Source organism: Sapajus apella, unplaced genomic scaffold (genome assembly GCF_009761245.1).
Source record: "Sapajus apella isolate SASKATOON/1434 unplaced genomic scaffold, GSC_monkey_1.0 scaffold21, whole genome shotgun sequence".
Classification (NCBI taxonomy): domain Eukaryota; kingdom Metazoa; phylum Chordata; class Mammalia; order Primates; family Cebidae; genus Sapajus; species Sapajus apella.
In genome coordinates this window covers 4,261,902-4,283,594 of record NW_022436961.1, presented here as the reverse complement: position 1 = coordinate 4,283,594, position 21,693 = coordinate 4,261,902, and the positions used below count along the sequence as shown (strand labels likewise).

Here is a 21,693-nt window from a genome sequence, read left to right as displayed (position 1 = left end):
CTTCTTAATGGTCTTAGTAGGATCAACTCCATTTTCTTATATGCAAATTTATTTTGGACAAATAATTTTGTGTATTTATAGGGCACAGTGTGATGGTTCGATCTATGTATACATTATAGGATGCTTCAATTAAGCTAGTTAACATACCAATCACCTAATCAATTTATCGTTTCTTTGTGGTGAGAATGTTGAAAGTAAATTTTAGTAATTTTGAAATACGTGTTATTATTAACTGTGGTCACTATATAGTGCATGAGATCACAACAACTTATTCTCCCAGTCTGCCTGACACTTTGTATCTTTAGAGTGATATTTTCCCTTTCCCATCCCTCCTCTCATCTTCCCCAGCCTTGGTAATCACCTTTCCATAAGATTGACTTTATTAGATTCCATATACAGGTGAGATCATACAGTATTTGTCTTTCTGTGCCTGGCATATTTCCCTTAGAGTAATATTCTCTGGCTCCACCCCTGTTGTTGCAAATGAATTTCCTTTGTTAAGGCTGTATACTTATTCCATTGTGTATCTGTACCACACTTTCTTTATTCACTAATTCCTTATGGACAGTTAGGCTGATTCCATATCTTGGTATTGTGAATAATGGTGAAATTGTACCAGCATTAAAAAGTACAATTTTCTTGATTTTTTCTTATTTGCAAAGATATTTAAGTCAGCAGTAGCATGTCGAAAACAGTAATAGGCTGGGCACAGTGGCTCATGCCTGAAATCTCAGCACTTTGGGAGGCCAAGGGGAGCGGATCACCTGAGGTAGGGAGTTCAAGACCAGCCTGATCAACACGGAGAAACCCTGTCTATACTAAAAATACAAAAAACTAGCTGGGCGTGTGGCGCACGCCTGTAATCCCAGCTACTCAGGAGGCTGAGGTAGGAGAATCGCTTGAACCTGGAGGTGGAGGTTGTGGTGTGCTGAGATCATGCCATTGCACTCCAGCCTGGGCAACGAGAAACTCCGTCTCAAAAAAAAAAAAAAAAAAAAAAAAGGTGGTGGGGGGGGGAGGGAGGGGAGGAAGGAAAGAAGAAGGAAAGAAGGAAGGAAGGAAATTGCTAGTAGTAATAGCTAATAATAATAGCTAATAATAATAGCTGTTATTTCTCTTTTCCTCTTTCTCCGCCACCTTAGTAAATAAAACCTGCGATAAAACTGTGATACGGAGAAACAAAATTACCAAGAACCTCGCTAAAAAGGAAAATCAGGCTTATTGACCCCAATGTAACTACTGAGGGGTTTAAATAATGTAAACTTCTCTGCAACAAGTTTTGTGCAAATACCCATGCTTGCATCTGGCGTCTCCTCTCCTTGCCCTGCAGAAGTGGCCCAGCCCCCAGAGCTCCTCCACCCCCAGGGCCTTAGGGCAGCGCAGGGTCCTCCCATGGCCCAGGTGCCCGCTGGCCGAGAGCCTGCCCGCGAGCTCAGCGCTGCCCAACGGTCTCTGTCCTCAGCTGTGCTTCCCGCGCTCCGGCCGAGCCATGTTCCTTCTCCTTACCCTCCTAACTGAGCTTGGGGGGCTGCAAGCCCACCTAGGTGAGACCATGGGATCCTCCCCTTTCTTCTGCTTTAGAGCTGGGCTGGGCTCTTACCAAGAACAGTTTCCTGTCATTCTGGGAACCTCTCCCATTCCCTTCTGGGGATCCCATGCCGGTATTTCCGGTGTGTCAGGCACCCCTTCCCACACCAGGCCAGCGGAACCAAAAACTTTAGCAGAGGAGGTGTTCGCGTCTGCACCAGGGCCCATGGTCTCGGTGGCGCACAGGCAGAGCGTCTCCCGGATCTTCCCACCCGGTGAAGGAGGATGGAGGTGGTAGAGTACTAACTGCCTTCACCAACTCCTCAGAGTCCTGATGGAAGGAAGTCTAGCAGCAGTTCTAAAAGGGAACCGGACGGCCATGTAGAACTGCAATGCTTAATTTTTTTGTTGTTGTTTTTTTTGTGTCCTAGCCATTTTCAATGTGCTATTGAGTATGTAGTGAAATCTATGGACTAGAAAGAGTGTGAGCACATGCAAAAACGTTTACTGAAAATTTTAGACGCCGTCATGCAATCAGGGGTAAGAACCCATACTTGGCTGAGATGACGGTTGATGCAAAACAAAGAGGAAAACAAACACATTTTCTTACAGCAGGTTCTGAAGGAATATTTCTGCATGTCACAGTTCCACGCAAGATGATGTCAAATGAGAGTGAAGTTGCAGAGAGGAAGGTAAATGATGAAGAATATTCATTCTCTAAAAGATTTATGGCTATTTTTATTTACCCTCATTTTAAGTCAGATCATACTAATTTGTATTCGCTCCCAAATCATAATATTTTGCTTGTGCTGTTTTGTCTTCTGCCATGTTTTGATCCTCCAGTTCCTTCATTTCTGCTGCTTATTCCCTGTATCTTCTCTTTATCTCTTCTTAACATACTACTTGCTCACAATTTCCAAGAAATATTCAGCAAACTGGTAAGAAAAAAAATCAATATAAAACATGCATGATCATGGTTTAGCCAACAAATTAACACATTTTTTATTGTCCACTAAATGACTTAGAAATTGGTCATAAGAAAAATTTAGACATGCAAAATATGACCTGCAATCATCAATCATAATGGCATGCAACTTACAAAGAAATTTAAATAAAAAACAAAGAAAAAATAAAAATATCACATTGCTCTATTATGCTGAAAAATATTACAATAAATCGATATTAACCGGAAAAAGAAGTAGGAAAATTACCTGCTAGATTAAAAAGTGATTACATTGAAAGCATTTAGTCTTGTATATTTTCTTGATTAAAATAGCTAAAATTGACATCGTTAAAATGTTTTATTTTACAAACTGGAAGTCACAATATAGGGATTTATATTTCTATGCAGGCAAAATGGGCACAATATAGGTCAACTCTGAAAATGTTTTCAGGTTGAAGGAGTGATTTTAAAATTATGAGTAAGGAAAAAATTAATCGATTAATTCTGTTTTGGCACACAGTATTGCGACCATGGTCGTTTTACTAGTAACAATTATAACAAATAAAATATTTGTTGAATTGTGTTTGTGAATCACAATAAAATAAATACTTTCCTTAGAGAAGTTGGAAAGGATTTTCATATATAAATCTTATTAATTATCACATTATCCTTCTGAAGTAGTATGTTAGTTACATATATTCTTTTGAAAAGACAGAGGATTAAAAAATATTAATGGCATAAAATGTGTGTCAGCATGTACAGTCTTTAATTTATAACTCCAATTCCACTACAGTAAGCTGCTTTCTGTTGAAAAATAATTTGCATAAGTTATTTTCTGCTGGGCACAGTGGCTCATGGCTGTAATCCCATCCCAACACTTTGAAATCCCAAGGTGGGAGGACAGCTTGAGCCCAGGAGTTTGCTTGAGGCTGGCTTGGGCAAGTTGGTGAGACCCCATCTCTACAAAAATAACTGGGTGTGGTGGTGTGTGCCTGTAGTCCCAGCTGTTCTGGAGGCTGAGGCAGGAGTATCCCTTGAGCCCAGGTTTTGTAGGCTGCAGTCAGCTGTGATTGTGTCGCTGTACTCCAGCCTGGGTGACAGAGTGAGACTTCATTTCTTTAAAAAAACTGTGTGTGTGTGTGTGTGTGTGTGTGTGTGTGTGTGTGTGTGTATTCTGTTTTTTTCCTGATTTACTACAGTTGTACACTGTCATTGCATAATCACTGTGAACTTTAAATTTCTTACTACTTGTGGTGGCTCAAGCCTGTAATCCCAGCACTTTGGGAGGCCGAAGCGGGTGGATCACGAGGTCAAGAGATCGAGACCATCCTGGTCAACATGGTGAAACCCCGACTCTACTAAAACTACAAAAAAATTAGCTGGGCATGGTGGCGCGTGTCTGTAGTCCCAGCTACTCAGGAGGCTGAGGCAGGAGAATTGCCTGAACCCAGGGAGGCGGAGGTTGCGGTGAGCCGAGATTGCGCCATTGCACTCCAGCCTGGGTAACAAGAGCAAAACTCCGTCTCAAAAAAAAAAAAAAAAATTTCTTACTACTTGTCAAGAAGCATATAGCAACTATGCAGGGCTTGATGAAATAGTTTTGCTGTAAGAGACATGCAGTATTCAGTACTTGTCTCCACTTTTGGTATTATTTATATGGAATTCTTAAAGCTATATTTTGTTGTATAGGGTCTTCTTTTCATGTTTTAAAAACTTTATTGAGTTATAATTCATATAAAAATTGCACATATCTAATATATACATTTTGATGAGTTTAAATATATGCATACACCCATGATATCATTATCACAATCCATGTACTAAACATATCCATCACCTTCAAAAATGTCCTTGCATATTTTTGTTTTATATTTTGTACTAAGAATTCTGAACGTAAGACTGATCCCCTTAACATATTTTCAAATGCACAATGCTGTATCATTAACTATGGGTACTGTGGTATACCGCAAATCTGAAGAACTTACTCATTTCTTATTACTGCAACTTTATGTTCATTGAGTAACAGTTCCCCATTTCTCTCTTTCCTCAGACCCCTGGAAACCACTATTCTATTCTCTGCTTTTATGATTTTGACTATTTTATTTTATTTATTTATTTGAGATGGAGTTTTTCTCTGACGCACAGGCTGGCGTGCAGTGGTGTCATCTTGGCTTGCTGCAACCTCCGCCTCTTGGGCTCAAGCAATTCTTGTGCTTCAGCCTCCTGAGTAGCTGGGATTACATGTGCATGCCACCACACCTGGCCAATTTTGTATTTTTTTCACTAGAGATGGTGTTTCACCATGTTGGCCAGGCTGGTCTCAAACTCCTGACCTCAAATGATCTGCCAGCCTCGGCCTCCCAAAGTGCTGGCATTACAGGCGTTAACTACCACATCTACCTATTTTGACTATTTTAAATTCCTCATATAAGTAAGTGTAATCATATAGAGTTTGTCATTCTGTGACTTTCTTATTTAACATAGCATAGTTTCCCTTGGGTTCATTCATGTCACAAATAGCATTTCCTTCTTTTAAAAGGCTAAATAGTATTCTAATATGTTTATACGCCACACTTTCTTTATACATTCATGTCATTGAACATTTGGGTTGCTTCCAAACAATGAATATTGTGAATAATATTGTAATTAACATGTGGCTGCAGATATCTCTTCAAGTTCATGGTTTTAATTTTTTTGGATATGTAGCCAGAAGTTGCATTGCTGGATCATATGGTAGTGCTAGTTCTAATTTTCTGGAACTTCCACACTGGTTTTCATAATGGCTACACCATTCTCCATTCCCACCAATGGTGTACAAGGATTCCAACTTCTCCACATCCTTGCCAGTGCTTGTTATCTTCTGCTTTTGTTTGTGGGTGTGAGTGTGTTTTTCAATAAAAGCCATTATAATAGCTATGAGGTGATATCTCATTGTGGTTTTGATCCTGCATTTTTTTGATATTATACAGTTTCTTTTTCTTTTTTTTGTTTTTTGAGACAGAGTCTCGCTCTGTCACCTAGGGTGGAGTGCATTAGCACAATCTTGGCTCACTGCAACCTCCACCTCCTGGGTTGAAACAATTCTTCTGCCTCAGCATCCCAAGTAGCTGGTGCTACAGGCACATGCCAATATGCCTGGCTAATTTTTGTATTTTTAGTAGAGACACAGTGTCACCATATTGGCCAGGCTGGTCTCAAACTCCTGACCTTGTGATCCACCCGCCTCGGCCTCCCAGAGTGCTAGGATTACAGGCATAAGCCACCACACCTAGCCAATATTGAGTAGTTTCTTATACCTGATGGTCATTTGTATGTCTTCTTTGGACAGAAGTTTATTCAAGCCCTTTGCCCATTGTTTAATCAGCTTATTTGTTTTGTTTTTGCCTGTTGAGTTGTAGCAGGTCCTTATAACATTTTGGATATTAACTCCTTGTCATATACATCATTTGAAAATATATTCTTCTATTCCATAAAACAATGGCTTAAATTTTGGGACATTACAGGAACTATAAAGAAGTCTTCAAACCTTCTGTTTTATCTAAGTGTAACATGGAAGCCATCGTGCCATTATTGGTTTAACACTGGGAAACAACTCTTCAGCTGGGGAGAGCTGACCTCAGAATGAGTTTATATTCTGCTATCAATGCCTTGCCAAAGACCATTGTGAACACACCTGCAATTGAACAAGTGGGGATTATTACACATTGCAGTGAGGAAGAATATACTCCTTGGGGAGCCATGGAGCATCTCTTTAGGAGGACGCTAAAGCACTTACAAGATTTTGGCTTCTGTTTTGGGAATTTAGGGGAAGTTTTAAGAAGTACGTCTTTGTTCTGGCTTAGATATTGTTAGGAAGTAGGCATAATACTATGATTTCCTATGATTTCCGTCTTTTTTAAAGGCTAAATAGTAGTATTCCAATATGTTTATATGCCTCATTTTCTTTATGCGTTCTTTAAGTTAATTGCCTTATCTAGAGCACAGGAAGACCAGAACATTTCTAAATCTGTCATTAGCTAAGAAGCAGCAGCCATTCTTGCTAGCCCAATAGGGCATATTTGATTTTTTTTTTTTTTTGGCTGGGAAGGGTTTACATTTAGTTTGTGTTCACACATGATTATGAAGTAGTCTTGCTTTTGTCTTGATGCATAATTGTCTGACAGTGTTCCCGTGTTATGTTGATATCCTTTTAAAGTGCTCATTCTCAACAGCAGAATTCCAAGCCAACTCTTAAATATTACTGACTGCTTCCCGCTTTCTTATTCTTTATTTGATGAATTTATGTTAGGCACAGAAGCAAGCATTGGAATCATAAATGTCTGCACAAAACAAATCCATATATATTTTTTAATGAATCGTCATGGTAAGAATGAGAAGAATCATCTAAACAGAATATCTATTTCAAATGACTGTTTATAGATATTAATATAGAGAATATAAGAAGATATATATAACTACATATTATGTATAAATTATGTATGACTATGAGTATATTATGTATCTCAAGGTGCATGTATACTTTTCTTGACATGCATATTTTACACACACACAAATATGTCAGTGACTACACACATGAATAAATATATATAAATATATACACCAACTTGTGTGTATGTGTATATATATTTATTATTTTTAATAACATAATTATTTTTAATTACTAATTTTGTAACATTTAAAAATTTTAAACTTTCATTTTAAATACTCCTTGAGTCATATTCTACAGTTTTTTATTCATTTTTCAATATTTTAAAAGGAATACTATGATTCCTTTTTGGCTCGAGTAGTTTGGGAAGAGGACATTTTATCTTTGATTTTCAAAATACTTTTTTTCTGGGTTTTCTTTTTTAAACTAAAATGACATTTTACATTGATAAATAACATATGTATCTCAATGAATTTTCACAAAGTAAACACACCTCCAAAACTAGCACTAGGTTCGGAAATAGAACATTTGGAGCAAGTCACAAACCCTCTCAAGACTCCCTGTGGTTATTTTCCTGTTTATTTTGACTTATAATGCCCTTACTTATTTTTGTTCAGAATTGAAAGTTACAGGCATATCTTGGAGATATCGTAGGTTTGGCTCCAGACTACCAAAATAAAGTAAGTCACACAAACTTTTTGGTATCACAGTGCATGTCAAAGTTATGTTTACACTGTGCTATAGCTTAAGTGTGCAACAGTGCCATGGCTAAAAACAACAATGTATATACCTTAATTTAAAATACTTTATTACTATAAAATGGTAACTATCACCTGAATTTTCAGTGAGTTATAATCATTTGTTGGTAGATGGACTTGCCTGATGTTGATGGCTGCTGACTGATCAGGGTGGTGGTGAAGGTTGGGTGGCTGTGGAAATGTCTTAAAATAAGACAATGATGAAGTTTGCTGCATCTATTGACTATTCCTTTCATGAAAGATTTCTCTGTAGTATGCAATGCTGTTTGATAGCATTTTACCCTCAGTAGAACTTATTTTAATGTTGGACTCAGTCTTTTCCAACTGTGCTACTGCTTTATCAACTAAGTTTATGTAAATCCTAAACCCTTTTTTGTAATTTCAACAGCATTCACGGCGTCTTTACCAGGAGTAGATTCCATCTAAAGAAACCAATTTCTTTGCTCATTCATGAGAATTAACTCCTCATTCATTCAAGTTTTATTATGAGATTGCAAAAATTCAGTCATATATTCAGGATCCACTTCTAAATTCTAGCTCTCTTGCCATTTCTACCGTATCTTCTCTTGCCATTTCTACCACATCTGCAGTTATTTTCTCCACTAAAGTCTTGAATCCCTCAAAGTAATTCATGAGGTTTGTAATTAACTTTTTCTGAATTCCTGTTAATATTACTATCTTAACCTCTTTCCTTGAATCATGAAGGGTCTTAATGACATCTAGAATGGTGAATTCTTTCCAGACAATTTTCAATTGACTTTACCCATATCCAACAGAGGAATCACTATTTATGGCAGCTATAGCCTTAGAAAATGTATTTCTTAAGTAATAAGGCTTGGAAGTCAGAATAACTCCTTGACTAGGCAGAATGAGTTCTGTGTTTGCAGGCAGGAAAACAGCATTAATCCCCTTGCACGTCTCCATTAGAGCTCTTGGATTACCAGGTACCTTGTTAATGAGCAATAATATTTTGAAAGAAAACTTTCTAAGTAGTAGGTATCAATAGTCAGCTTAATATATTTAGTAAACCATGTTATAAATAGATATACTATCATCCAGACTTTGTTGTTACATTTCTCATCACAAGCATAGTAGATTTAGCATAATTCTTAAGGACCCTGGCATTGTCAGAATGGTCACTGAACACTGGCTTCAATTTAAAGTCACCAACTCTAATAGGCACTAACAAGAGAGTCAGCCTATATTTTAAAACTAGACGTTAAGATTCAGTTGAATGATAGCTCTATTTTTAGTTTTTTGATGTTTGACCTAGCAGTCTCACTAATGAGTATCTACCCAAAGGAATGTAAATCATATAAAAAAGACACTTGCACTTGTATGTTTATTGTACACTAGAAGGCCGACATCATGCATGTAATTCCCATGTAATAATCAAGCACGTGTTCCCCTGAATCTAAAGTAATAATGTTTAAAATGCTATGCATTGTTTTCTCCTCTCCAGGTATAAAAGTCTCTAGCTGAGTCCTAGATGGCATATTCTTCCAGTAGAAGGCTGTTTCATCTACACTGAGAATTTATTGTTTATTAGAGCAGTCTTCATCAATTATCTTTGCTAAATCTTACACAGCACTATTCACAATAACAAAGACATGGAACCATTCTAAATGTCCACAAACAGTTGACTGGATAAAGATATACCATGGGATATTATGCAGCCATAAAAAGAATAAAATCATGTCTGTTGTAGCAACATGGATGGAACTGGAGGCCATTATCCTACATGAAATAACATAGAAGTGAAAAAATAAAATATTGCATGTTCTCACTTATAAGTAGGAACTAAGTAAATGGTATGGTTAGACATAAAGATGAAGAAAATAGACTCTGGGACTCCAAAGTGGGGGATGGAGGGACAATACTTACTGGGTACAATGCCTAATATTTGGGTGATGAGTACACCAGAAGGCCAACATCATGCATGCAATTCCCATGTAACAATCAATCACAGGTACCCTTGAATCTAAAGTAACAATGTTTAAAACGCTGTGCATTGATTTTTCCTCTCCAGCTGTGAAAGTCTCTAGCTGAGTCCTAGATGGCATATTCTTCCAGTAGAAGGCTGTTTCATCTACACTGAGAATTTGTTGTTTATTATAGCAGTCTTCATCAATTATCTTTGCTAAATCTTACACATCAGCTTCTACATCAGGACTTGCTGCATCACTTTGCATTTTTGTTATGGAGATAACTTCTTTTATTAAACCTCATGAACCAACCTCAGTTAGCTTCACACTTTTCTTCTTCAGCATTCTTACCATTCTCAGTCTTCATAAAATTGAAGAAAGTTAGGGCCTTTCTGCAGATTAAATTTTGGCCTAAGCGAATGTTATGGCTGGTTTGATTGTCTATCCAGACTGATAAAACTTTCTCCATATTGGCAATAGGTTGTTTGTTTTTATGTTATGGGGTCCATTGATTTTTATTCTTGAGTAATGTTATTAAAATACTCATACTACCCAAGCAGTAGGCAGATTCAGTGCAATCTCAATCAAAATTCCAGTGTCATTCTTCACAGAAATAGAAAATACAATGCTAAATTTTGTATGGAACCACAAAATAACCTTGAGTAGCCAAATAACTACTGAGGAAAAAACTTAGAGGCATCATACTTCCTGATTTAAAATTGTATTTAAAAAACATAAAATTCAAAACAGTATGGTACTGTCATTAAAAAACAAAACAAAACAAAACAATAACAACAACAACAACAACAAAACAGACATGGAGACTAATAGAACAGAACAGAGAGCCCAGAAATGAATCCAAACATATACAGTCAACAAATTTTCAACAAGTTCACCAAAAGAACACAATGGGGAGGAGAGTCTTTCATTTCTGTCTGGTTTTGCTTCTTACATTTTACAGCTCTGTCATTTGGGGCATACCCACTAAGGAGTGTTACGTCTTGCTAGATTGATACCCTTTATCATTATATAATGTCCTTCTCATTCTCTAATACTAATACAACAACTTCTACTTTCCTTTGATTTATGTTTGCATGATATGCATTTTGCAAATGCCATTAATTCCTTTCTTTTTATGGCTGAGTAGTATTCCATCATGTATGTATACCACAATTTCCTTTCATTTTTATTTTAAAAAGTCACCCCATACTTTAAATTGGTCACACTGATCCTGAATTTATTAAGGTACTAAATTCTTACTATTTAGAATAATAAATTCTAAAGATTATGTTCATTTTTAACAGTGACTCCTTTTTATTAACTTGGATGAATATTGTTTTATTTTATACATTTCTGATTTCCTTAATAATCTTTACTGATTTGTTTTATTTTAGATTATTTACATCATTACAATTGATGGACAGCTGTACACTCTACATCTCAGAAAGAAGTAAGAGATGATTTTTTTTTTCATTAAGGAAAAAGGAAAGCTTTAAGTTTAGATTTTACAGCCTTAAAGTTTTTGTGCAGTATTTAAATTCAGGAATGCCATATAATGTAGACTTGCTTTATCAATCGACTTCCCAATTTAGGATTCATTATTTCTTGAATATCAAATCTAGAGGGCTATTTCCTTTTAATTTTTAGCTTAGTATTTTCAAATTATGAAATAAACTACATACTTGTATAATCTGCAATTGAACATACGCCATTGAACCGAAAAACTGTAAGTTGTATATTAAGTATATCTGGTGAAATCAAATATAGTTACACATCAAATGACTATTGGTGAAAACTTCAACTAGTGACACAATTTTTATTATGTGTTGATTACATATGTATCTATTTTTAACAAGTTTACTGAACCTACTTTACAAATAAAATTCTCTAAATTATAAAATTCAATAATTTTAATGACTTTATGCAATGTTGCCACCATCACATATAAATCAGTTTTAGAACATTCTTTCCCCACATAAGACCCCTCATGTGTTTTCAGTTAGTCTCTGTTCTCACTCACAACTCAAAGCAACAATCTACCGTTTGTATCCTGATTTGTATTTTCTCAATATTCTACAAAGATTAAATTAAGTAGCCTCTTCTATACATCTTCAAACATATGTATTTACAGCAACTGTCCCTTGTGTTCCTGCTTCTTTGTAATTGAGCAAGCCTGGAGGAAATTATTCTCATTTAATTCATGACTACCCTACTTAATTCATGTTTACCTTTCATGCCACTGCAACTCCACAGAAGTGTTTTCTGATAGAATCATCAGTGGTCCTCATGTTCTTGATGCCCTGCTTGTGTTTTATTTAGTCTTAATCTCTACTTCTCGATCTTTTTTTATTTTTGGCAGATTCTTTCTTATCTCTTGAATTTCAGAGTACTCCATGGTACTGTATCTGCATTTTTTTTCTAGCTATATTCAATCACCTGGTTGTTTAATTCTTGTGACTTTAAATATCATCCATGTATTAGTTGTTCCCAAATTAATATTTCTACCTTATTCCTCTTCTATAAATGCCATATTCATTTATCTGAGTACTTAGTTGATAACCAAGTTTATACTAGAATCCTCATAGGTAACATGTCCAGATGGAATTCTGAGTTTCTCTCAAATTTGTCTTTCTCACAATAACGTCAGGAATTGGCAAATATATCAGTTTTTCATGAAAAAAAAAATTTAAAAGTTGGAGTCATACTTGACATCTTTCTTTCTTTTGTTTTCCCCTATTTCCAGTGGATTATAAATCCATGTATTCAACATATATCTATATCTATATCAAAACCCTACAAAATATATCCAGAATAAGACCTTCCCCATTGATGCTATTTCAGTTCAAAGCACCATCATTTCTTACATCTAAGTGGTCTCCCTGTTTCTTCTGCTTGTTTGTCCTGCAGATTATTCTTAACACAGCACTATCTGATTTTACTAAAACATTTGGTCTGACGCTGTCTTTATCTGCTCAAACACTCCAGTGCTTCTCATCTCTGTGACACCATCTCTTACCCTAGTCTCTCTTCATCACTTCACACTCAGTCATATTGTTCCCTAGTTGTTCCTTGTTTATATAAAGCATATTTCTGCTTGGGGGTCCTTGCATTTTCTATTAACTCTGTCTAGAATAACAGTTCTGTGAAAATCCATGTGTTTTATTCCTCAGGTATTTAATCATCTATTCAGAGAGTTTTTCCATGCAATCCTATCTATATTTTGTAACCACCCTCCCTAGGCCTTATCTATTGTCATCTAATTGCTAGTACTATGTGCTCCTGGCTGTCACAAAGACTAAGGCTTTTTGTTTCTTGTTTATTGCTGAATCTCAGCACCTAGTGAGCACTCAATACATTTATTGAATGTCATCACACACAGCCATACACACAAATATCTGATGCAGGGGAGTCTCAGAGACTGCCCCAATGCTAAGAAAGTCTAAACTCCTTGATTCACCAGTTGTATGAATTTCAACTGTTATGCCTCATAAATTAACTCTAATTAAATCATGCCATTATATAAAGCTGATTAAATCATGTTACAGAAAATGTATGTGATATTTGTTTTTTAACATTTATATTAAAATTATGACTCAAACTTTTTTATTATTTCTTGTTTTTTTTTAGCTCATTCTTACCCCAGAACTTTTTGGTTTTTACATATAGTGAAACTGGATCTTTGCATGCTGAGTCTCCATATTTTATGGTAAACTAAGATACCTTATGTTTTTTTGTTGAAGTGGATATTTTATTACCATTAGAATGCTTTTCATGTTGACAGTTTAATACAAATGTTTTATCTTTACTGATATGTTATTGAATTTGTACTTAGAAATGGCATGTGATAGAGATGAAACCCAGGTACAAGAGAACACTCACAGAGACCTACGTGCTGCAAAGAGAATTGTCAAATATCTTTTTTTTTTTGAAAATATGCATTAATAATTCTGTATGATTCATGATCTTATTATTAAATATTTTAGTATTTTATATCTTCTGAAATGTTCGACAATACATATTTTATTCACAACAAATTTGTATACTTGCCTTTCTATAATGTTTTTCAGATGCATTGCCATTACCAAGGATATGCTGCCGAATTTCCAAATTCATTTGTGACACTCAGTATATGTTCTGGTCTCAGGTAATAGCACCTTATAAGAAATCTACAGATGGAGAATTTAAGATACACTTTAAAACAAAACTTAGTGACTAACACACGCAAATCGTGGAAGTTTAAGGGAAATCAAAGCTGAAAGTTTTCTTTATAACAGATTTATTTTATTTATATTAATGTTAATACTTGGATTTAAGGGCCTATTCCCATGAAATCAATCCAGGGATATCATGAAAAATGGGATATTTTCATGAAAGAAAACTTTAAAACATCTCCATCAGTGTAATTGTTGCATTCTGTATCTGTTTTCTCAAATAGTTATGGAAAATGGCACTAATTAGTTATATAATTACAATAGGAAAATATAGTATGTTTTCAGCTTAGTACCAGATATAAAACAGCTAATTAAGAAGATCCCTCAGGAATAAAGGATGAGGATGAGTCATTTTTGTTACTGATGCTGGGAGACTCATTTATGGTAAGTTTATCAGGAAAAGAAGGATCCAGAGCAGAGAAAAAAATGCTCCCTCTAACTTTCCTTTGGTTTCAATTGCCTGATTTCTGAAATTTATTCACATCAACTCAGAAAATTGGCATTCTCTGAATGTGGTTTTTATAGATAACAACCTCTTTAGCTATATAGTCTACTTATGTCCTTTCCCTTATCTAACCTCTGTAAGAACAGTAACGTTATTCCTGGAATTCTCAACAAATATATTGGTTTTTGGTAAATTTGGCCTTAATTCATTTGATTGTCTTTCAGAAATATTCTTAATTGCATTTCGATCTTTAAAATGTAAGCAAAACGAAGCCAGATGTGGTGGCTTTTACTAATGATAAACTGTCCCCTCCTAAAAAATGAAAAAAGAAAATGGTCTCTAAATGTGTTCTTTAGTATAGTTTCTTATTTCTTACGCCATTTCAGATTATCATTTTGATGGGAACATTTGTGGGATTTTTATAATTATTCCCTTATTGCCTTCTAAATTTTCAGGGGATTTCTTCAGTTTGAAAATATTAGTTATGGAATTGAACCATTGGAATTTTCAGCAAGATTTGAACATATAATTTATCAAATGAAAAATAATGATCCAAATGTATCAAGTTTAGCAGAAAATTACAGCCATATTTGGCAGAAAGACCAGCCCTACAAAGTTCATTTAAACTCACAGGTGACTGTCATCATTCTGATGTTATGATGTACTGGAAAATTGCCTTTGTAGTTTTCTAGTTTTCTTTTAAATCATGAAAGGAATATAATTAGCTATTGAGTATAAATACTACATTATATATATTTTTCTACCTTTAAATAAAACCTTGAAACTTCATCTAAAATATTTGAAAAGTTATATATTTCAAGCTTAATATTTTATGGTGTATTATGTAACATTAATGTTTATATTTTTAAAAACAATATGGATACTATTGAAAAAGTTTATAAATGCAGAAAGAACAGAGTCACCATTATTCTAGTACCTTGGTAACATTACTTTTAATAGTTTGATATATATCTTACATCCTACTTGAACATATCTTTCTAAAATACACAGCTGTTTGCATATTGCTCAATGCTCTTAATTTGTTGGTAGACTAGGTATAGAATTCTTGCTTGAAAGTTTCTTTCTTTCAGCACTTTGAATATTTCAATCCATCACCATGTGGCCTCTGTTTTATTTCTGATAAAAATATTCTATTACTTTTACTAAGAATTCCTTACACAAAATGAGTTGCTTCTCTTTTTTTCTTTTGAGATTCTTTCTTTGCCTTTGTCTTATGGCAGTGTGCTTATCATGTGTCTATGAATGGATCTCTTTGTGTTTACCGTACTTGGAGTTCAAAGCACTTCTTGGGTGTGTAAATTGATGTGTTTTGAAATTAAATTAGCTTGTGTGAATCCTGAAAAAAAAATCCCGAGAAGCTATGAAACCATCTATCTGTGTGGTTCCCAGAGATGTTACACTTATATGCTACTTTAAAATTTGTCTCTATTTTGTAGTTCATTATTGCTGAAAGTATTTACTGGGATAAATAAAGAAAGTATTCCTTTCAGGTTTCTGGCTTCAGATAAGAGATATGGAAAGCTGGAAATAGCATTGCTTCCACATGTACGGCAGAGTAAAGGTTGGACAAACTGCACATTAGTGCTTTTTATGGAAAACATCAAAAAACTGAGATTGCAGATTAAACCATTAACCAACATGTGGAGAAAAAAGTGTCTATAGGTTGTGATGGGAGCCAAATGTATAAAAAATAGAGTTTTTCTTTTTCCTTTTTTTGTGACTACAATTAATTGGGTATCAATTCAAAATAATCTGCTTTAAGATGTTCTTTGTAAGCTTTGATAACCACAAAGCAAAAATTTTTAACAGACACAATAAAAGCAGAAAGCAAGAAATCAAAACATACTTGACAGAGAAAAAAAATCACTTAACCGCAAAGGAAGATAGCAAGAAATGAAAAAATGAAGAAGTTTATACAAAACAACTAGAAAACAAATAACAATATGGTAATACCAACTTTTTACTCATATAGAATTACCTTGAGTGTAAATGAATTATATTCTCCAACTAAAAGAAATAACATGGATTACTTAGTGAAAAGAAAATGAGAGGGAGGGGAGCAAAGATGGCCAACTAGACACAGCCAGGAAGGTTATCTCCCATCAGAAAACCAGACAAAGAAGACCAACACAGTCTGAGCACATCTTTGGAAGGAAAGAATTGAGGCTGGATGGAGGGAGGATATAGACCCTGTGTTGATTGGGGAGGAAGTCAGGAATCTTATACAGGGCTGTTGAGCACCAGCACTCATTCCTGGCTCCCAGCATCTCCTGGGGAAGGGGTGAGTTATATATTAGAGGAGTGGTCCACTGTCACTAGAAACCTCCAGAATTATAGCTGCAGGAGACCCCATGACCCCCACAGACACTTTGATCTGGGAGGGAGAGCTGCTTGGAAAAGTGGCAGGCACAGGTCTCCAGCCTGTGTGGAGTCCAGGGAATTTGGTTAAGGAACACCTGGAGTGGAGCACAGCCAGGAGCACTCATACCTCAAGGCCCCCCACACTCCTCTAGGTGGCGTTTGTTTTTGTCGATTGTTGGACCTGTACAAAATAGGGCTGCCTTGCCTGTGGGACAAGGCCATTCTGATCTGTGGACCCCACTGTCAGACATACTCTTCTGGGGTCCCCCCTTGGCCACATCCATTTGCAGCACAACCTCAGATGCTCAACCGGGATGCTTCCCTGTTGTTGCTGCCATAGCTCCTTCACTAGCAGACCCTACCTAACCATTGGAGAGCTTTAGCAGATGGGCCCTTGCCAACACGCATGCGCCGTTGGTGCGCACTCACGCATGGCTTTCCCCTTTATTTTTCTGGTATGTGTGCATGGAACTTGTTGCAGCCTCACCCCTGCCAGTGCATGTGCACATGCAGACCCCATAGAGCTACCACTGCTGGAACACACCTGGATGTGTGGACTCCACCATGTCTCCCTGTTGCTGCTGCCAGGCATGCATGCGTGGAACCCAACAGGCCACTACCACCACCGCATGTACACACATCCATGCAGATCTTGCTACACCACCAGCCAGCTGCTGCTGGTCTGCATGCAGGAGTGCAGACCCTGCTGCCATCACCCAGACAAAGCACTTTCAACAGCATCCCCAAATGGAATGTTGCCGCCAGCATACCGGGAATACCTTGGCCCCTCAAGCACAGCAGTTGTTTAACCTTGAGGGTCCAGAAAACAAAGCCATGGGCCTGGTTTCAGCCCCCCAGGGTTAGAGCATGCAGCCAGGAATACTAAGCTTAGCATGAGCCCCCTAAAAATCATCCAGAAACAAAGTCAGTTGACTGAACCCAACTTACAAAACAAATATGGTCAAGCCCTCAAGGCATCACAGAATGTAAAAGCAAAAAGCCTCACCCAAAGGACAAAAACTTTAACGAACATCAGCCCACGCAGATGAGGAAGAACTAGCGCAAGAACTCTGTCAACTCAGAAAGCCAGAATGTCTTCCTACCTATCTCTGGCAATGGTTCTTAACCAAGCTGAAATGGCTGAAATTACATACTTAGAATTCAGAATCTGGATGGCAATGAAGGTCATCGAGATTTAAGAGAAAGTTGAAACCCAATCCAAGGAATATAAAAAATCCAATTAAGCAATGAAAAGATGAAAGCGGATATAGCCATTTAAAGAAAGAATCAAACTGATATAACAGAGCTGAAAAAAATCACTAGAAGAATTTCATAGTACAATCAGAAGTATTAACCAGAGAATAGACAAAAGTAAAAAAAGAACTTCAGATCTCCATGACTGGTTCTTAAAATCAATTCAGTCAGACAAAAACAAAGAAAAAAAATACAAAAGAATGAGCAAAAACCTGTGAGAAATATGGGATTGTGTAAGGAGATCAAACCTGTGATTAATTGTCATCCCTGAAATAGAGTGAAAGAGAGAGAGTAAGCAACTTGGAAAACACATTTGAGGATATTGCTATACAAGACAACCATCCCTAAGACACATGGACATCAGATCCTCCAAACTCATTGTGAAAGAAAAAATATTGCAAATAGAGACAAGGGGCAGGCTTCCTACAAAGAGAGTCTCATTAGGTGAAGAGTAGACCTCTCTGCAAAACCCTACAAGCCAGAAGAGATTGAGAGCCTCCATCAGCATTCTTAAGGAAAAGAAATTTCAGCCAAGAATTAGATATCCATCAAAATTAAACTTTATAAGCAAAGAAGAAATAAAATCGTTTTCAGACAAGCAAATGCAGAGAGAATTTGTTCCACCAGATCTGCCTTACAAGAGGCCCGTAGGGGAATGCTAAACGTGGAAACAAAAGACCATACAGGCCACCACAAGAATGTGTATAAGTAGGTAGACAATTGACACTATAGAGAAACTACCCAATCAAATCTGCTTAGGGGCCAGCTAACAACACTATGACAGGATCAAATCTGCACATATCAACATTAACTTTGAATGTAAAGGGGAAAAACACCCCACATAAAAGGACACAGCATGACAGATTGGATGAAGAAGCAAGAGCCAACAGTATAATTTCTTCAAGGGACCCATTTCACATGCAATGACACCCATAGCCTCAAAGCAAGAGATGGAGAAAAACCTACCAAGCAACCTGAAAACACAACACCCAGGGGTTGCTATTCTAATTTCAGATGTAATAAACTATAAACCAACAACAATCAAAATGGACAAACAGCACTGCATAATGATAAAGGGTTCAATTCAACAAGAAGACTTAACTGTTCTAAATATATCTTCACCTAACATTGGCACACCCAGATTCATAAAGCAAGTTCTTAGAGACCTACAAAGAGATATAGATAACTGCACAATAACAGTGGGAGACTTCAACATTCCACTGACAACATTAGATAGAACACTGAGGCAGAAAACTAACAAAAATATTTGGGACCTAAACTCAACATTTGACCAAATGGACCTAACATACACCCACAAAACACACCAAGAACAACACCCCAAGAACAACAGAATATTCATTCCTTTTTTGTGCACATGGCATGTACTCTAAAATCAACCACATGTTTGACCATAATGTAATTTTCAATAAATTTTAAAAAATTATAAAGACCACACTTTTTGGAACGTAGTACAATAAAAATAAAAATTCACACCAAGAAGATATATAAAAATCATACAATCACATGAAAATTGAGCAACTTACTCTGGAGTGACTTTTCGATAAATAATGAAATTAAGTCAGTAGTCAAGAAATTCTTTTAAACCAATGAAAACAAAGATACAACACACCAGAACCTCATTCAGAAGCAGGTTGTTTAACAAAATCCCACATAAGTATTTCAGCAGATGCAGAAAAGACTTTCAATAAGATTCACTATCCTGTTATGTAAAGAATGCTTAACAAACTAGGCATTGAAAGAACATACTTCAAAATCATGAGTCATTTATGACAAACCCACATGCTCATGAGGTTGTGGAGAAAAGGGAACACTTGTGCACTGCTGATGGGAATGCAAATTAGTTCAGCCACTGTGGAAAGCCGATTGGAAATTTCTCAGAGAACACAGAACTACTGTTTGACTCAGCAAATTCATTATTGGATATATGCCCAAAAAATACAAATCATTCTACCATAAAAACACATGTACACCATGTTTATCATAGTATTATTCACAATAGCAAAGGCATAGAATCAACCTAGATGTCCATCAATGATGAAATGCATAATGAAAACCTGGTACATATACACCATGGAATACTACACAGACAAAAAATACTGACATTATGTTCTGTGTAGCAACATGAATGGACTCGGAGGCCATTATTCAAAGCAAAGTAATGCAGAAATAATAACTCAAATACCACATGTTCTCACTGATAAGTGGGAGCTAAACATCAGTACACATAGACACAAAGAAGGGAACAATAGACATTGGGCTTATTTGAGTGTGTAGGGTTGGGACCTATTGGGTACAATGCTCATTACCTGGGTGGCAAAATAAGCTATACATTAAATCCCTACAGAATGCAAATTACCTATGTAAATAATGTACAGATTATTACTATCAAACCTGAACTTGTACCCCCCCAACCTAAAATAAAAATTGGAAATGAAAAAGTAAAAAAAATAGAAACCCTGAAAAAAGACCCAACTATTTGGTATCTCCAAAGACTCACTTCATCTGTAAGTATACACATAGACTGAAAGTAAATGAAAAGCATATATTCCATGCAAATAAAAACCAAAAGAAATTAGAAGTAGCTATACTTATATAAAAATATTCTCCAAGGAAAAAAGTGTAAAAACAGACAAATAAGGGCATTATATAATGACGAAGTGGTCAGTACAAGAAAAGGATGTAACAATCACAAATATATTTGCACCCAATATTGTAGCACCTAAATATATAAATCAAACATTAATAGATTTAAAAGAAAAGATAGCTACATATACAATAATAGGGGATTTCAACATCTCACTTTCAGAAGATGGGAAAACTTGCAGGTTTAAAATCAATGAAGAATGTTACATTTTAATTCCACTTAAGATCAAAGAGACCAATGGACATGTAGAGGAGATCTGATTCAACAACGTCAGAATTCACATGTTTCTCAACCGCATATGGAACATTCTCCAGGATAACTTATATTCTGGGATGCAAAACAAGTCTTAACGAAGTTTTTAAAAATTGAAATTATACCAAATATTTTTTTCTAATTGTAATGGGATAAAACTAGAAATTAGTCACAAGAGAAACATTGGAAACTGCACGAATACATGAAAATTAAAAGCAACATGCTCCATATTCAAAAATCAGTAGTATTTCTATATGCCAGTAGTAACATATCTGATAAAGAATTTTTAAAAATCCCACTTATAATAGCTATAAAAAATAAAATAACTATTAGTAAGTTTTTGTAAAAAGATTAAAGATCTTCACAATGAAAACTATAAAACACTGATGGAAGAAACTGAAGAAGACAGAGTAAATGGGAAAATATGAAATGTTTATGAATTGGAATAATTATTATTGTTAATATGTTCATATTTCTTAAAGACACATAGAGAGTCGATGCAATTTCTGTCAAAATTCTGATACCAATCTTTACAGAAAAAGAAAAAAAGCCAATCCTGAAATGTATTTGGAACAAGAAAACACCTCAAATATCTAAAGCAATCTTGAGCAAAAAAAGAGCAATATGTACCATAAAGCTATAGTAACTGAAACAGCATGATATTGGCATTAAAACAGACATATAGAGCAATTAAGCAACATAGAGGGTCCAGAAACAGAACCATGCATTTACAGCTGGTCTTTCTTTCCCTCCCTCCCTCCCTTCCTTCCTTCCCTCTCTCTCTTTCTTTTTTCCTTCCTTCCTTCCTTCTTTCTCTCTCTCTCTTTCTTTCTTTCTTTCTCTCTTTCTTTTCTTTCCTCTCTCCTTCCTTCCTTCCTTCCCTCCTTCCTTCTTTTCTCTTTCTT

At 35.9% G+C, this 21,693-nt stretch overlaps 1 protein-coding gene across 7 annotated transcripts in view; it reads left to right on the top strand.

The window, feature by feature from the left end:
* Nucleotides 1–1,474: 1,474 nt before the first annotated feature.
* ADAM18 (ADAM metallopeptidase domain 18) overlaps nucleotides 1,475–21,693 on the top strand; it is a 107,165-nt gene continuing 86,946 nt past the window's right edge. For 2 of the 7 annotated variants that reach the window (XM_032288136.1, XM_032288135.1), the window contains exons 1-6: nucleotides 1,475–1,544; nucleotides 2,143–2,219; nucleotides 10,974–11,029; nucleotides 13,207–13,285; nucleotides 13,647–13,723; nucleotides 14,691–14,868. In XM_032288136.1, the coding sequence (XP_032144027.1) occupies nucleotides 1,490–1,544; nucleotides 2,143–2,219; nucleotides 10,974–11,029; nucleotides 13,207–13,285; nucleotides 13,647–13,723; nucleotides 14,691–14,868 (522 nt within the window). In that variant the 5' untranslated portion in view covers nucleotides 1,475–1,489. Of the gene's footprint in view, nucleotides 1,545–1,791; nucleotides 2,220–10,973; nucleotides 11,030–13,206; nucleotides 13,286–13,646; nucleotides 13,724–14,690; nucleotides 14,869–21,693 lie in introns of those variants that run through there. The other 5 variants (XM_032288130.1, XM_032288132.1, XM_032288133.1 and 2 more) reach the window with 4 other exon arrangements.